General features: G+C 39.6%; 1 protein-coding gene across 4 annotated transcripts in view; it reads left to right on the forward strand.

The window, feature by feature from the left end:
• ANKFN1 (ankyrin repeat and fibronectin type III domain containing 1) overlaps positions 1–18,741 on the forward strand; it is a 470,333-nt gene that overhangs the window by 403,006 nt on the left and 48,586 nt on the right. For all 4 annotated transcript variants that reach the window (XM_039241182.1, XM_039241185.1, XM_039241183.1 and 1 more), the window contains 4 exons: positions 6,594–6,693; positions 6,999–7,131; positions 7,596–7,712; positions 15,125–15,340. In XM_039241182.1, coding sequence (XP_039097113.1) covers positions 6,594–6,693; positions 6,999–7,131; positions 7,596–7,712; positions 15,125–15,340 — 566 coding nt within the window. The remainder of the gene's footprint in view (positions 1–6,593; positions 6,694–6,998; positions 7,132–7,595; positions 7,713–15,124; positions 15,341–18,741) is intronic.

The following is an 18,741-nucleotide window of genomic DNA, read 5'->3' on the forward strand; positions in this document are numbered from 1 at the left end:
AAATTATCTAGACAGCCCAATTATTTCAATAGTTTCCATTTAATATTCAGCATGTATATGCTTTTCCCCCAGAGGGATGTAAATATGCAGACAACATCAGGAAAAATTTAAGTAAGGCATAAGTAGAACTTCCCAAAAAGGAAAAATATTTTTTATATTGAAATGTACTCTGGGCACTTAAACAGTACCCAAAGTATTCCAAAGAACAGTGGTCCTATAAGATGCTCAGCTGAAAAACAGTCTCTGGTCAGTAAGTTTGGAAAATGTTTCATTATACATCTCTTTCCTAGAAATGAAAATCAATATTACAATAGTAAAGACTCTAATAAAGAGACACTTTGAATTTGAAAAAAAAAAATAAGTATTTTCCAAACTTATTTGCAAAGTCATTGTATAACTTTTATCAGAGTTAGTGTTCCAAGACATGGACTTTGGGAAATGCTGACCTACAATATGTTAAGATAAAGGAAATGATCTCACACACAAAAAAGGAATGATTTTAAGATAATTTAACATTACTCTGAGTCTAAAAGGATAAACCAAGGATAATTAGGTATTACAGAAAACTACAAATCTGTTACTTAAAATACTCAACTATAGGGGCGCCTGGGTGGCTCAGTCGGTTAAGCCTCCAACTTCGGCTCAGGTCATGATCTCATGGTTCATGGTTTGAGCCCCCTGTCAGGCTCTGTGCTGACAGCTAGCTCAGAGCCTGGAGCCTGCTTCAGATTCTGTGTCTCCCTCTCTCTCTGACCCTCCCCTGCTCACGCTGTCTCTGTCTCTCTCTCAAAAATAAAAGACATTCAAAAAACTTTTTTTTTTTAAATACTCAACTACAGGGCACTTGGGTGGCTCGGTCAGTTAAGCATCCAACTCTGGAGTTTGCCTCGGGTCATGATCTCACAGTTCGTGAGTTCAAGCCCCATGTTGGGCTGTGCTGACCGTATAGAGCCTCCTTGGGATTTTCTGTCTCCCTCTCTCTCTGCCCCTTCCCTGTTCATGCTCACTCACTCTCTGTCTCTCTCTCTCTCTCCAGAAATAATAAAATACTCAACTACATTGAGATCTATGCAGTTGAGTACATGTCAAATTTACAGTTAGGAAAAATAATTAGTTCAAATCCCACTTCTACTACTTACTAGCTGTGTATCCCTGAGAAAAGCATTTGATCTCTCTGAGCCATAGCTTCCCCATCAAAATAATCAGGATAACAGTATTTATCTTTCAGGATTGTTATGAGGAATAAGTTAAATAATGTATTAAACTCACCTGGCATAGTATAGGCACTTTGCAAACTGTAGATTATTTTCCTTCCGTTGCTATTCCAGATGAAGAATGGAGCCTCTCTTCATCTCTGCACTTTATTGATATCTCCTAGAACCAATGTGTATTCACTGACTCCACTGTAATGAGCCTGGAGTACTCAATAAATACACAGCATATTCCAAATGCAGAAGTAATAATAAAACAACACATCTCCTACCAAAACCACACATGGGAGATACCAAAACCCATACTGATTTCTGTATTTTGGCTAAACTGGCCACAGTTAATCTGCATGTTCAGGACTGGGATGCAAATTCAGTGGAGATGTTGAGCAGCCTTTATTATTCACCCAGTTTATGCCCTGACATAATGAGTTATAAAGAAGCCAGTTGTGTTCATCATAGCAGTACCCTGTGGGAGTGAATTTCAGTTATCCAATTTTTCAACTGGCAAACATTCATTGAAACACTGCCTACTATGTGTCATGTGCTAGACATATCAGTATGAATAAAATAAACTCCCTATGTTCCAAGCACTTAAAAGCCAAAGAACTACTGCATTTGGAGTCCAAAAAACTCAACATTGTTCCAGAGTCCTAAGCTACGCAGAGCCAGACCAGAGTAGAAGCCACTGTTCAGTGACTCAGTGTGTCAGTATAGACCTTGAATCAGTCAAGATGAGCTATAAACATGCTGCAATAACCAAATGACCCCCCCACCCAAATATTTATTTCTCCCACGAGTTATATGTCTACCACTGGTAAGCTGAGGGCTATCTTTCTGTGTTGTCGTCATCCTTTCTCTAGAAGTATTTGTCTGTACCATGGGAGAAGGAAAAGAAACACTTGAATGTCTCATATGGACAGGACATTGTATATGTAACTTACACTCAAAACTCATCGGCCAGAACTGGCCACATAGCCACACCCAAACAGAAGGATTCCAAAAAGTGAAATTCTGTCATGTGCCCAGAGTGGAGGAGACCTGGAATATTTAACATTTGCATGGGCCCCTTTCCCAACTAATAGGAGTATTTCTCAGTTTTCTTGGTTTTTTTTTCAGTCTAATCTTCATATTAATTTACATTATGTATGACTATAATGTGAGAGTTAGCATAAGCAGCTAAGATCATAGATTAGCAGGGTTCAAATTCAGACTAGACATTTACTAGCTATGTGACCTTGAACAAGTTATCTAACCTCTCTAGACCTTATTTTTGCTAACCTGTAAAATGCAGGTAAGAATTATATATACTTGTCAGCCATTGTTTAAGGATTGAATGACTTTAAGTAATTACAGCACTTAAGAGCTTTATTATTTTAGAAAAAAGCAATTCTTCCCATTCTCCATTTTTATTTCCCAAAGACTCAATTCTTTTAGCCAGTTCTTTTGATATTTTCTTCATATCTCTAACATTTATACTGCTGATTCTTGATTTAATTTGAAGCATTATCTCACAAAGAAAAGATGATTTCTTTTTTTTCTCCCCCTCTTTACATACACATTCACCCTCCTACCCATCATCCTCCTAATATATTTGTATTGTAATTTGAGTAAAATCAATATGTATTGCTCACATTATAAATGATCACTTAACTCTATGCTTTCCTTTCCTGGATAATCTTTTGTTTTCCCTGTAGTTAACATCATCTTCTGTTGTATGTTTGCTTGTTTATCTATGTGGTCATAACTAATTAATCCCCAAGCTTTTCTCCAGGTGTATCAATTTCTCTCAATCCAATCCAATATTTTAGTACTGTTTCAACTACATCTTCTTAAAGAAACCTCTCCTAGAGTCCTTTGACCTCCTGCAATCTAGACTGGTTGTGTCCAGTGCATGGCTGGCACCCTGGAGTCTCCTTTCACCACCACACTGAGGACTCTTCTGGCTACCCTCCAATATTGGATTGAGTCTTTTTGTATCCCAGGTCTTAACTTTTTCTTAGTTAGCCTTTCATTTCAGTGGAGCCCTTGCTCTAGTCATTTCCTGAGAGGATTCTTGGAAACTAAGTTTTGGATACACTCAGTGTCTAAAAATGCATTTGTTCTACTTACCACCAGAGGGGCAGAGAGGGAGGGAGACACAGAATCTGAAGCAGGCTCCAGGCTCTGAGCTGTCAGCACAGAGCCCAACTCAGGCAGGGCCCGAATTTACAAACCCTGAGATTATGACCCGAGCAGGAGTCATAATCTTAACCGAATGAGCCACCCAGGTGCCCCAAGGATAGAATTCTTGGTTGCAATAATTTTCTTTCAGGTTTTGAAGGTGTTGCTTTGTTCTTTTGTAACTTTCAGTGCTTAGAAGTCTGATGTCATTCTGACTCCAGAGGTTTTATAGGATACTAGTGTTGTTGTTTTTTCTTCTCTGAAAGGTTTTTAAGATTCTTTTTATCTTTAGTACCTTAAAATCTGTTTTTATATTTTCTTCATGTCTCTGTATGACATGTTTATATTCTAACTCTTGATTTTTTTTTAATTTGAGGCATTACCTAAGGAAGAATGATTTCTCTTTTTGTTCCCTCCCTGCTCTTACACGCACATTACAATTGCTACCCCTCATCTTCTTAATATATTTAATAATATAAAAAATATACTGCTGTAGTGTGAGTGAAATGTCCATTGGGCCGGGCACTTGGCAAGCCCTTTCAATATGGAAAGCTACCCCCTTCAATTATGGGGTATATTCTTAGATTAATGAATTATTTCTCCCCCTCTTTTTTCTCTGCTCCCTCCTACTAGAACCCTTAGTGTGATATTGAACTTTCTAGGTTATCCCGTTTATAGTTCTTTATCTCTTCTATTTTTCCATCCCCAAGGTCTTTTGCTCTTTCTCAGAGATTTCCGCAACCTTATTTTCTAAGCCTTCTATTGGGTTTTTCAGTTTTTGATGGTATATTTTTAATTTCCACTGCTCTCTTTTATTCTCTGAGTGTTTCTCTTAGAAACTTTTATCCTTTTTACAATGCCTCTGCTTATCTCTAAGGCTATTAATAGGCCTTGTTTCGTTTTATATTTTCTTTTCTCAGCATAGTCTCTCCTCTAAACTGCCGTTTTATTTCTTTAGCTTGGGCTTCTGTCTTTCCTGTTAGATGTTTTTCACAACTTCCTGGTGATCCCTGGATGTTTACTGAGATTTAAGAGAAGAGAGCTCAGTAGCTGTTAGGAAGCTCTGAGCACATGGATAGGGTTCTTTATCTAGAGGCTTCACTTAGAGTGATCTGGCATGGCCTTTTCTTTTCTTTTTTTTTTTTTTTTTCTTTTCTTTTTTAACTTTGTTTATTTTTTGGGAGGGAGAGATACAGAATCCAAAGCAGGCTCCAGGCTCCGAGCTGTCAGCACAGAGCCCAACACGGGGCTTGAACTCACAAACAGCAAGATCATGATCTAAGCCAAAGTCAGACACTGAACCGACTGAGCCACTCAGGCACCCCTGGCATGGCCTTTTCTTTAGGAAACCAATGAAAGCAATGTCAGAAGCTTTAAGTGGATTCTCTTAGTCTGGTCAGGATCTCCAGAAAAGTTTCCTCCAATGTCCTTCCTGGAGAGTGTAAGTTTGAGCACTAGGTTTCTGAGAGTCCAATGGGGAAATAATCTGTATGGAAATGTTCATTTATCCACCTGTTTTGGGCATAGTACTACTGTCCCCATTTTTAACTGTACCCCATGTCTCCCACTCTAGAAACCCAATTTTATGCTTTTCAGAGAATAAGCCACTAGCTTTTTTCTAGAGTGGGGAAGGGGTATTTGTCCAGCTATGCAGGTTAGAGGAGATCTAGAAGTCCAACTGCATTTTAAACAGACTTCAACAAATCCCTCTGATTTTAGCTCCACACTCACCCCCAACTTCCAGCAGTATGTGGTATCCAAGGGGTGAATCAGGTTATTTCTCAGCCTCCTCCACTGCTGGCTTAGGATTCATCTTTCTCAAATCTGCTAAATCCATCTGTTCATCTGTTTTCCAGATACCGAAGTTCACTTGCTTTTGTTTCCTTTTCCATCTCTATGTCTTTATAGATTTATGTAGTTTCCTTTTTTTTATATCTTTACTCTGGTTTTAGTGAGATTTTGGGAGAGAGTAGTTTGTAATGAGTGTGTTCAATATGCTGCCTATAACAGAAGTCCCAGCAGCATCGTTTTCGAGAATGATATGACCAGCCATATTCATGTTTAAGTCAGGAAAAAAATGTTTTCCTTTGTTCTGCCAGAAATAACCATTACCAGTACTAGCTTGAAGCTGGCATGAATGCTTATGTCAGCCCGCTTATTCCCAACTGCTCCTACAGGACCATAGGCAGAGCCACGCTGGGCCTCAGCCATGGGCCATCCACTCAGGTTTCCATGCCTAACAGCAGTGATGTAAATGATGTTCTCAACCCAGTGCCCTGTCTGTCTGATGTTTGGTGATGACCCCAACAACCTCAACTTCCCTTCACTACACAAAACATGAGAACTGAATCAGTGATCATTTAGCTCAGCTGCATCGAGTACTATTTGTGAAGACTATTAGAAGTCTGCAAGTTATATCAGTGAAATCTCCAGGTTCTAAGTAGAAGGGATGACCAGAAGCAATGGATGATTTGCTCACCAATGTAGTCACAGAACCTTGTACATAGTAGTGTACTAATAAATATTTGTTCAGTAAATTTACATCTCAGTTTTTCTGGGTACTGGCTTTTTTCATCTTGGGCAATCCATCTTAACCTCTTAGTCTCAGTTTCTTCTTCTGAATAGTCATGATGATAATCACAACCTATGCCCTACAACTAGTTTTGTAAGTCAATATATACACTGGAAAAAATTGCCCCAGAATGCTAGTAGTCGTTGTACTAAAATGGCAAGATGATATGGGTAGAGTTTTGTTCTTTTTAATCTATTCTCCAGACTTTCTATAATGTGCCTATATTGTTTAGTGAAAAAAAGTAACAAAATGTGTGGACTAATAAAAGCTTTGCCAGCATTGAGAAATGTGTGAATATTAAAGGCAATGCGAGGAGGGCAAAGGATTTGATTCCATTTTTTTTTTATCCCACATTATAATCAATTGCTCATGTGGAAAATATAAGCAAAATGCCTAAGCGGTTCACCTAGAGTTATAAATGTTACTCTCTCCAACATTTTTGAGGGGCTGATCATTAATTGAGTTAACCACTGGCAACTTAAGATATAAGAGCTTTTTGTAAGAATGAATGAGTTGAATACCTACATGAAACTGAGGGTAAGCAATATTGAAGAGACAGGGAAGAGGAAGGCAGGAAGGTGGGAAGAAGGTACTGGGAGTGTTACCCTGCCAATGGAATTTATACTGTATTTTTCTTTTCGGTGTTTCAGAAACTTCAAAATTACAAACCACGGGCCGCAAGCAGTCAGTCTCAAGGAGCCTGAAACACCTCTTCCATTCCTCAAATAAGTTTGTGAAGACCTTAAAACGGTGAGTCCTATACAGCTTTTCCAGGAACTCTTACCTTCTCAGGAATCAGCTGGTTTGGGTTCTAAGTAGAAACTCGGTAGAAATTTCCTCTGTTATTAAAAAGAGTATGAGATTCACTTTTCTCCTGAGAATTTGCGCAAGATAGTAATTTCTCTGAGTACTAGTCTGTGAACATATGATACTTAACAAGACTGTGCTCACAGTTAAATGATCTTTTATCACATCCAAAAGTATGTTTTTCCATGATTCAAGCTTGGTAGAGGAGACACTTGAAGACAATTTTTTATTTTGATTTTTCCTTTTAGGGGACTCTACATAGCTGTTATATTTTATTACAAAGACAATATGTTAGTCACCAATGAAGATCAAATACCAATTGTTGAAATTGATGACTCTCACACCAGTTCCATTACACAGGATTTTCTGTGGTTCACAAAGGTATACTGAGTTCTGATTTCATTTTGCACCAATGTTTCTGTGCACAAATCTCTGCAAACTTTGTTGGGGAGTCTCCAATGATCAAAGTATTGGGGTGGGAGGAAATTATCTCAAAGGTCTTCTTTCTGCCCTGATATGCCCTATGCCATAAAAAAATGCCAAAGTAGCATCTACAGTACATTTTCAAAGCAAAGAAGCTTGCATTCTGTCAGATTGTGTCTCCACTATTCTGAGTTATGGGATCATTTGGCAAAGACTAAACTGTGGATCTGACTATTTCATTAACATTCAGATCTTTTTCCAATTGGACAGAGATCAAAAAGTTGTTTTGCATGTATCTGAAAATGGACTGGAGAACAAACATCAGGGGTCAGGTTTCCTTTTCCCTGCTTTTTGCTTTGATGCCACAACCTAAATCATGTACTGGCTTGGATGATGATATGACCTCATGACTTCTTTTGCAGCTGTCTTGTATGTGGGAAGATATAAGGTGGTTGAGGCAAAGCGTACCTATCTCCATGTCCTCATCCACAGTGCTGCAAACTCGGCAGAAGATGCTCGCAGCAACAGCCCAGCTACAGGTGAGAGGCCAAGTTTCAACTCATATTCTAAAGAAATCTTAGAAAAACTCGGTCAGTTCAGTTACCAGGCCCACCTGGAAAGGAAAAGGATGGGCCCCTTTTTCTTCCAGATCCCTAAGCGTGTGAAGGCTTCTGGGGTATTTGAAATGCACATCTGCTCACATACGGAATCTGTGCCTTTTGCAATTTTCTGGACAAGGAACAAGGGTCTCTCTTGAAGAGTCTAGGAGTGACACCCCCCCCCCCGAAACAAAAGGTGAGCCTTGACTTCTGGATTTGATATTAATCATTTCTCCTTTCTGGGCCTCAGTTTTATCACTTGCCAAATAAGAGGAGTTTGACTGGATCCCCTAACAAACTCAAGCAGCTCTGGCACCCTTGCATCTGTTAGTGCACAGAGATGGAAAAAGAGACCAGCAGATATTTTGAGGAGTTTCTTGGCTTGATCTTCTGCTAAAGCACAGGAATTTGCATACATTTTTGCTTACTTTAAAAAAAAGGAGAAGAAGAAAGAAAGAAAAATCTGAGAAGCTTAACTTTAATCCTGTATTGAGTTATCCTTCCAGATTATTAACCCAATCAGATCAGGTTCCCAAGCACTGCACGAATATCTGTAGGCTACTGAGCCTCTCCTAGAAAGTATACTGAATTTTAACCAAGTTCTTCTGGCTTTTCCTTTCATTGTTTTCTGGTATTAGCTGAATTTGTGATTCTTAGCTACATGGAACTGGAGTCTTTAAAAGATCGCTGGGCCTTTATTAGTGATGATGGTATTTCCCTATGAAGCTGTCAGTTACATAAACCCCAGAAATACACATAACAGGAATCTATGTTAGCTGTGTTTGGTCAGGACATACCAGCCAAGGCATAAAAATAGGATCATAACAACAAAAAAATATTTTTGTGGCTCCACCTCCACCAGCAATTACAGGAACTTCATTTCTTGACCCATACAATAATAACAATTCAGCCACCTGAAATAGTAATAATTATTGTGTTGCTATTATAATTCTGAAAGGCAGCTCTTACTCCTTCTGTGGTATACTCCATTGCATAGGCAAGTTACTGTCTTGTGTGTTCAGCAAAGTCAGAGATTTTAGCAAACAGTGTTCTCAATTTCAATGCACTTGACTTCAAAATCTTCTTCAACTCAAAGGGAAGTTCTTGGAGCTGGGCCATGATGACTGTACTGAATTCAAAGCTCCCCTTCCTGGGGCGCCTGAGTGGTGTCCGACTTTGGCTCAGGTCATGATCTCTCAGCTCATGAGTTCGAGCTCCACATCAGGCTCTCTGCAGAGCCTGGAGCCTGCTTCAGATTCTGTGTCTCTGTCTCTCTCTGCACCTCCCTCACTCGCACTCTGTATCTCTCTCTCAAAAAGAAACATTAAAAAAAAATAAAGACCTTAAAAAAAAACTACCCTTCCTTTCATCACTGACCAGCTTGAGTTGGAACAAACCACTGTACCTGACGAAACTGTTCTTTCCTTAAGAGAAAGTTCATTGCCAAGAGGCTCCTTGGTATCAGTTAAATTCTTTCTCAGGAGACTCAGACACTTCAATGGGCTCTCTATTAACCCACCATAGAGCCCAGACATGCTTGGATCACAGAGTGAACAACTTTTCAAATAGGTTGTTTATTCCTAGAACACATTCATCTGATATTAGCAACATGAGAAGGGTATGGCCATCACAGCCAATGCAGCTAGATGCTGAAGGGCTAGAGAGAAGCCATGATGATCAGTGTGCCCCTACTCAGCTAGTCTCATTGAAATAGCTTTTGGATTTCCTTAGCCCCCGATATATAAATATATATCATAATTTATCAACTCTCTTCTGATATCATTTCCTTTTTTGTCCAGCTTAGATTCCTTGGCCCATCCTAATTATTCCCTTCAAAATATTCTAAATTTCTGGTCACTGTCTCCCTGCCACCCCATATTATTTATTTGGAAAAATCCAAGCCTGGATGAATCCAACATGTCCTGGAGTACTTGCACATTGCTGCATAAAAGTCACCATAAAAGGGGTCTGACTTTTTTTTATTATTAAATTCATCGCTGCAATTCTGTGCTCATATTCTGTTTCTCTACTAATTTCACTTTCCCCAACTATAAGGCAACTATTTAAAACATGCTTTCTCTTGCACCCCTCTCCCTTCCCTATAATCTCCATCCCCATATCAGGTGAGGACTTCACTGTATAATTCATTAAGAAAAAATAAATGGGAATTCTTTTTCCACCACCAAGTTGAAAAGCCCCCTGGCATTAACCCCACTTTCTCTTTCATTCCTCCTTATTAAAACAGTACTGGTTGGATAAATGAATACATTTGTCTCTCCAATCCCTGTACTCCAAAGATCATACTTGGGGTACTCTATCTTCCCAGAAAGAAAAAGGAAATCACAGAAATGTACCGCGTGCCATAGTTACCACCTGAATAATTCGCCAGCCCTGCATAGTGTACAGTAAATAGTACTCAGTAAATAGTTACCCTTTACAGAGCCCATCAGAGGCCAGAAGGCCACAGCACTGCTATACGGCTATGCATTCCTTTCTCTTCTTCACATTTCTAGTTGCCTGGTTATTTAACCAGAGTCACTGTCATATTTTTTTTCTTTTTGTAGGACCTATTGCCCAAACTATTTGCTGATCTTTAGGGATGAAAATGTCTGAAAATAGTGAAATCACTTTTTATGTTTAGGCAGAGGGGAGGGAGTGACAAGGCAGAAAAACATATTTCAGAAGAGGAAGAAAACAATGTGGGGAAATTGCTACTTAATATTTTAGGTCTCTTTGTTAATCTAACATTTTTTTACAATGTTATGAGGAAAGCAAAAAACGCATGGGGCACCTGGGTGGCTCAGTTGGTTAAGCATCTGACTCTTGCTCTCCATTCAGCTCATGGGTACATGAGTTTGAGCCCCATGTTGGGCTCTCCACTGAGAGTGCAGAGCCTGCTTGAGATTCTCTCTCTCCCTCTCTCTCTTTGCCCCTCCCCTGTTCATACTCTCTGTCTCTCCAAATAAATAAATAAATAAAAACTTTTAAAAAACAGCTTGACTGGCATCAGCCATACATAAATCCTGTGGTCCTACCCCTGGTTTATTTCACTGTCCCCCCTTTCCAGCATCACTACCACTGACTGATTATTCCAGTTATATCAAAAGCCGCCAAAGTTATGCTCTAGCTTCCAGTATGAATACTCCCCAATCCATTCTCCATACTTCTGCCAGAATAGCCAATAAGAGATTCTGACCCTGACTCATTTTCTTTCAAGAGTGGCTCTGACATTTTATCAAGGCACACAAACGTCTTCTCACCATTTCTCCCTCCCTCCTATTTCCACAGGAAAATGTGACTTACCTGTATCACAGAGCATACCAAACACTGTCCGCCAGGTGCCTTATATTCTAATTTCTGCCCTATAGTGAAGTCCCTTAATACATAATAATAAAAAATAATCATGAAACAACTTTCATTTATTTCACAGAATATATGCCAGCCACTGTGGTAAATGCTTTACAAACCATATCTCACTTAACCTATACCACACCCTAATGAGAATGTAGTATTATTTTTTTAGAGTTTACTTATTTACTTGAGAGAGACAGAGACAATGTGAATAAGGGAGAGGCAGAGAGAGAGGGAGAGAGAGACAGAATCAAGCAAGCTCCATACTGCCAGTGCAGAGCCCAACACGGGGCTCAAACTCACAAAACTGTGAGACCACAACCTGAGTCAAAACCAAGAATTGGACACTTAACCAACTGAGCCACCTAGGTGGTCCAAGAATGCAGTATCGTTGATATTCATTCAACAAATATAAAACTGTGGCCTAGAAGGGTTAAATAACTTGCCCAAGGTTGCACTAATAGGAAGTAGCAGAGTCTGGATACAAATCCAGATCTGTATAACTCTAAAGCCTACATTTTTCCAATATTTCATCATCTCATTATGTGTTCATTTACAAAAAGCAAAAAGTTTAAATAGAAGAAATTATCCACATTATAGTTTAAAAAGAAAAAGTAGTCTATTCTGCATCATTTGGAGCCTATTTAGAAATGGTCTTAGGTTTTATTTGAAAGAAAGTAATTAATTGATTAATATTATCTAAGCAGGAGGAAAGACAATTATCTGTCAGCATATGGATTAAGAATAGTAATAAGATAAGAAAACCTATAATTTGCCAAGACCTCACACAGTTTTGCCTACCCTTAGGAAAATGACAGAGTCCCAAAGAGGCAGGAGTATATGTTGCTCTTACATTGAGGGGTATCCAAATTACTTATTCTCAAAATACAGTAATCATCTGACACGGTAGATTGGGTTACATTAAACTTTCTTCCTCCGTAGCTTTTTTTTTTTTAACATTTATTTATTATTTTTGAGAGACAGAGTAAGACAGAGCATGAGCAGGGGAGAGGCAGAGAGAGAAGGAGACACAGAATCTGAAACAGGCTCCAAGCAAGCATTCAGCACAGAGCCTGATGCGGGGCTCGAACCCACGAACCGTGAGATCATGACCTGAGCTGAAGTTAGATACTCAACTGACTGAGCCACTCAGGCGCCCCCCTCCATAGCTTTTAGAAATGAGTACTAGTGAGTAAAAGCCATGTGACAACTTAAGAATACCAGGTCTTTTTCATTTTTCAAGGACGGTGATAAAGGCTTCCCCATAATTTTACTCTCCTTTTCCAGGCCTTCATATCTACTCTGGATTTCCTTCAACTTCTCATGTCACCCTAAGCTGAATAAAGGTCTCTAAATAGTATGCATCTATCTAAGGCTTATTGATAGTCCTGTGATTTGGTCTGGTTATAACCTAGATGCATTCCTGTGGACCATCAGGTGGCTATTATTCCTCTTTAACTTGTAGGATTCTCAGAGTTCCCAGATCTCCCAGTCTTGACTGCAGAGCATGAAAGGTATTAAGATGGTTTGGTTTTCCTTTAGGTCCTAAAGAGTCCCAAATTTGCCCTCTTAGAACATAGATTTATTTATTTTCACAAGGATATTCTGCTTTGAAATTGGGCTCTCCCCAGAGCTAGCCATCCAACCCAACTTGATATCAATAAAGAATTTCAGGAAGACTTTTGTGCTTTCTCATTCAAACTACTTGTCAACATATCCAAAGCTGATGGCGAACCACTGATGATAACTCTGCTTAAATGAAATGACTACCTCATTCAATGAATCCCCACCAGCTGTAGTCCAAAATAAACAATAATTTGCAATATCAATTCAGTCAACAAAGAGTTATCGAGCTGTTACAGTATGCCAGGCACTGTGCAAGAAACCCAGAGATACAGAAATGAAACAACCATGACCTCATGCCATGTACATCAATATGCAGGAAAGCCAGAATCACACTAAGATATAAGCTTGTGTAGGAAGAAATAAAAGACAAAAGAAGCGATGGTAAATTCTAAGAGATTTGGGAAAGTCTTCCCAGAAAAAATAAAACTTTGGTGGAGTCTTGAAAATGAGTAAGTGTAAGCCAGGGTGGGATTCCAATTAGAGCAGTAAAGAAAGCCCACACCCTGACTTGTATGAAACTTGGGAGTTTACAAAATACTTTCTCAAGCATTGTTTGACTTAATCCTCCAGACACTCTGTAAGGTAAGGATTAGCATAGGACTCCTAATTTTAGATGATGAAACTCTGGGCCAAAGAGGATAAATAATTCCTCAGGAGTCTAAGAGTTAATGAACAGCAGCCTGCCTTGAAACTCAACAGCTATATAATTGCAGGCTCAGCAGCAGCAGCGTGCTAGCGCCAGCTTGTACTGGCTCAAGAGAGCCAGCTGTTAAATGTTCAGGAATTTTGAAAACCCAACTCTTGGTAGCTTGGTAGCTTTAAATTGGCTAGCATCAGTGGGAGCATTTACACCACAGAAATTGGCATATGCTATAAATCAGGCCTTCTTTTTGTGACAGCCAGTTTACCAGTTTATTTGCCAGTATTACTTTGCAGTAAATGGCTTGTATGTAAATAAAACTGTAATACACCAAGGACTAGACCGAAAGCCATAACCAAGTAAATTCCTTCTCTATGATTTAGAAGTCAATTATTTGAAATGAATAATATGACTGAATGATCAGGTTATTTTAAAAAATAATGATCCTACCAAATGAATTTTTATGTGTCAATAATTATTTATAAAATTTCTTACTTAGATGTCCAGTTCTAACAAGGAAAAATAAAAGACAAGACATAAGACACAGTCTCTACCTGGAAGGAACATTCCAGTGTTTTCATATCTGTAGATACTGACCTGCTGGCTCATTCATTTTTAGGTCATCTGTGTCACTTTTACAAGTTTCAGTTCTACTTTGGCTCTCCTGCAAACAGGTCATCAGCATTTATCTGAGCTCGCAAATAACAGCTGAGAGCTCTGAGATGATTTATTTATACTTTTGAAAAATCACAGATATTCAAAATAAAAGGATACTTTATCTTCCTCATCCAGTGTTCTAGGTTAGAAATCTTCAAACCCTGCATATTTTTAAAATTCTATTTTAGTAACATCTTCCTGGGCCCCTCCACATTTGATGTGGCATCTTCCTACCTTTCTAAAAGTACTGTCTGCCTCAGTTGACCTAGCTTACAAACAATTTTAACGTAATTTTAAATAAATAGAAACCCCTGAAATGCAGATAAGTCAAACCAGGCCAATCTCCTAATTAAAGTATCTTGAAAGGAATGTGCAATCATTTGGGGACCTGTACAATGTACTGCATTGTCAATTCGCTTTTTCATTTTAAACATCCCCATTTCATACCAGTTTACTGTAGATCTCTTGAAAACTCCACAAGTGGCATACTTGAAATATCAGGCATTTTTCTTTAAAACATCTGGGATTCTCTTCAAGTGCTGGTAACTGAGGTCTATGTGCTGGTGTGTCTATGTGGGTAAGAGATATTTACAGATATTGAATATGCTTAAAAAAACATAATTTTTGTGCCTCTTGCTATAATCTTTGCAAGCTTATGGTGAAGAGATTTTCTTGGAGTTTCTGTTAAGTCCATTTTCTGTGGTGCCACATACTCTAGTTTTAAGTTTGCTTAAAAAAAAAAAACTTCTTAGAAACATCAGATAATTATTCATTGTCTTTTGTTCTTTTTTTTTTTTTAAACGTTTTATTTCTTTCTGAGAGAGAAACAGTGTGAGCAGGGGAGGGTCAGAGAGAGAGGGAGGTACAGAATCTGAAACAGGCTCCAGGATCTGAGCTAGCTGTCAGCACAGAGCCCGATGCGGGGCTCGAACCCACAAACCGTGAGATCATGACCTGAGCCGAAGTCGGACGCTTAACCAACTGAGCTACCCAGGTGCCCCTCAGTGTCTTTTGTTCTAATTATGTTGCTTTGTTTGCACAATATCATCCAAGCTACCAGAAATCTATTCGTTTCTAGAATTTACTTGGAACACACAACTTGGGAAGAGTTTACTATGAGCCCATTAAAGACCGGCATGGAAACATCCTCATAGTCACCATCAGAGAAGTGGAGATGCTCTATTCATTTTTTAATGGCAAATGGATGCAAATCTCAAAGCTACAAAGCCAGAGGAAGTCTTTGTCAACACCTGAGGAGCCAACAGCCTTAGACATTTTACTGATAACCATCCAGGTATGTAGTCTTTCAGTTTTTTAATACTGTATATTTAAAGTTCCAAACACACTTATTGAGGTGTTAGTGAAATATGCTAAGAGCCATTTACAAATGTAGTGATGGAGTAGAGAGGGTCCAGAGGCATTTCACTGTTTGTATTCCACACATAGGAAAGGTTCAGAAGCTTATTTTTTATTTATCACTCTCCAGATGTGTAATTGGTCAAGCAACACAAGTATAGTGAGCACTCTGAAAATGGCCCTGACCAATAAACCAATGAGAAACACTGAGACAAATGTTTGAGTAAGGGTCTACAGGTAGTATAATCAAAACATTAAACCAACACCTGAAGTGACTATAATAATAATATATTTCTAGACTGTGTGTGTGTAAAACACTATGAACAAAAACACTCTTACATACATTTACTCATTTGTTCCTTCTAATATTCCTCTGGGTCAGGCAGGCATGATTAAATCCATTTTAGGAATGAAATAACTGAGGCTCACTCAAAGAGATTCTATGACATAGGGCCACACAAAGAAGCAGGTTTAGTGAAGCTAATGAAGCATCAGCATATTCAGCTCTTCACTTGCATTAGCCCCTACCAGTGCCCTGGCAGGGATCCTAACAACTTCACATCCACAATTTTGTATTCTCCTTAAAGAAGGTACCAAAAATTGTATTCACTTCAGTCCCCGCAAAACTCAGGTTTGCCCCGGGCATACAGCTAGAAAATAGCAGGACTGAAACTTAAACCCAGATCTTCTGGCCAGAATCAGGCTTCTTTCTGCTACATTCCATCACATTCTGGGGCAGGAGTTAGGATTTTAGTCATGAGGGATTGAAGACAAATAAAAGGATGAAAGACTCACCTGAGAACTGAATAGCCACCAAACTGCAAAATTCAGTCAGCTTAGATCAAGACTCAGGCTAGATGGCATAACTGAGATACAAAGCACATCTTCTGCTCCTGAGTTCAGCACTCTCTCCACACCACCACAGTCCTCACATGTTCTTACATGAGCATGGGCTTCATGCTGTTTCCCTCCCTCTCTCCCTCCCTCCCTTTCTTCCTTCTGTCTTGCCTTGCCTTGCCTTTCTTTTCCTTTCTTTCCTTTTTTAAACCCAGTCATGGGGATGATTTTGATGGTACTCTCCAGTTAGGCAGAAAGGCTGGCAGAAACAGCTACCTTAACTGAAGTCTGGCATATATCCACAAACCGCCAGTCTGGAGTAATGGGAAAGAAAGGGCCCAGTCCCACATAAACAAGCCAAACCCAAGCCTTGATGCCAGTAGCCACTCATGATCACCCTAAAAAGCTAAGCAACCACCCCACTAACTTACTTTCATTCCCCACTAAGGAGTGGTTGATAGAATAATCTCACCTTTCCATTCCTTGCACTAACCCAAACCAGAACGGAGTCCAGTGTAGCAAAGGTAAGCTAATTGGTCAAAGCCAATACCTCTGGCTTTGATTTTATGGAATTTGGGTTCATATGAAATTGATAGAGGGTGGGGGGGGGCAGGGAACATGGACACATTCGTAGCTCTCCTCTTCACCCTTTATAAGTGCTAAAAGAAACATTTTTAAAAATCACAAGAAATTGAGCTTTTACAGGGTGACTAATACACTAATCCCCTATAGGGATAAACTGGGGTCTGGGCTACCTTTGCTCCTAGAAACACAGCACAGGCCCCAGCATAATATAATACCTGGTTTCTCCTAGACTTATTACATTAAAAATGTGTTACAGGTGCAGAAAAATTCCAATCTGGCAAAAGGTTGTTAGAAAAGGAGACCAAAAATAGAGGCAAGATCAGGTTTCCACACAGATCCAAGTGGAAAATTTACCCCCGCTGACTGGCACATTTCTGCTTGATGTCATTCCCACCCACCCCCACTCTCCTTCTCCTCCTACTTCTCTCTGCCCTCCTTCCCATATAGGTCTTACACTAGAGAGGAAATGGGGGATAAAACTACTAGGGCTGGTATTCAGTCACTCCTAGACTTTAATTATGTCAGAAGTTGGCCCCACCAACTCAACAGGAAAGTAGTAACAAGTCTTGGTGTTTGCCCAAAGCAGGCTGGGTACTTCCCACAATTCTCGGCCACAAACCACTCTCTTTTCTCATGGTCAGTAGAGGGATGACCACTAGGCCTTCAGATTGGAAACTTGGGGCTCCTTTCTATTATATCACAACACATACTGAGGCACCAGTTTGGAATGTGGCTAACTGGGTATGCTTCCTGACTCCACCTTGTCTAGTAATGTGACTAAGGCAAGATATTTCATTTCCAAAACTTGTATTTCCCCCTCTGCCAGAAACCCTACATCACAGGGTTCTAAGGAAGATCAAATGAGTTAATATGTAAAGCATGAGAAAAGTGGCACAAAGTGAGCACCCGATAAACGTTAGTGATTGTTATTATTTCTTTACTCAGAAAAATACAAACAATGCTAGGCCCTCCACAGGACATACCGAGGACATCTCCTCCCATCCCTACCTTCCCACAAGACCCTGGTACTGGCTCAATCAACCATCGGGGCATTAGACCGCTCCCTCCACATTTCCATAAGAACTAAGAAAAAGTTGTATGTAAGGTCTGCGATTGGGTTATCAAAACAAATAAGGGCTTTAAGAAAATCTGGGTCCATAACTAATCTACTAATCCCTAGGGCCCCAGGGAAGCTCCAGGGTCTAAACCTCTCAAATTCCTGACCCTCTCAAGTCCCAGACCTTCATTATGGACCTTTCGCATATCTAGAAGAGAGAGAGAAGTCCTTTACACACTTGCCTGGGACGTATAAGGGAGTTACTATGGACAAGTTAGAGTCCCTCTGAGCAAACTGATTGGCAATGAGAGTATTTCTAATAGAGAGGCCCCTCTCAGATGGTGAGTTACCCAGACATTCATCTCCAGGGTCATCTTAATAACTAGAAACTTCACAGATGAACTTTTCTTTGAAGCTTCATCTTTCATATCTGCACTGTATTTTCAAGTTATAACACTTTGTCACATCTATAATATCATTTGATCCTCATGAAAACCCAGTGAGATTGAGTGTATGCTTGTGTCTCATTCACAGGTGAAGCTATGGATTTCAGAGAAATAATTCCTTAGGGTCATAGTAGCCAAAAAGCAGCATAGGTGAAACTAGGACCCAAATCTTCTGACACCTGGTCAGGTACCCTTCCCATTCTACACAGCTGCTTTACATGCCCTCCCCCTCCTTTTCTCTGAATCCTTCAAAAAAAAAAAAAAGAAAAGAAAAGAAAAGAAAAAAAAAAGGTATCATCCTAGAGAGGATGTGGTGAAGCTTTCCTTCTGCCCCTCCCAACCCTGCTTTCCTTCTCCTTCAGCATTCCTGTCACCCTGTCTTCTCATACCTACAATGCCCAGGACCAACTACCT

This window comes from Hyaena hyaena, unplaced genomic scaffold (genome assembly GCF_003009895.1).
Source record: "Hyaena hyaena isolate Hyena2069 unplaced genomic scaffold, ASM300989v1 scaffold_189, whole genome shotgun sequence".
Lineage (NCBI taxonomy): Eukaryota > Metazoa > Chordata > Mammalia > Carnivora > Hyaenidae > Hyaena > Hyaena hyaena.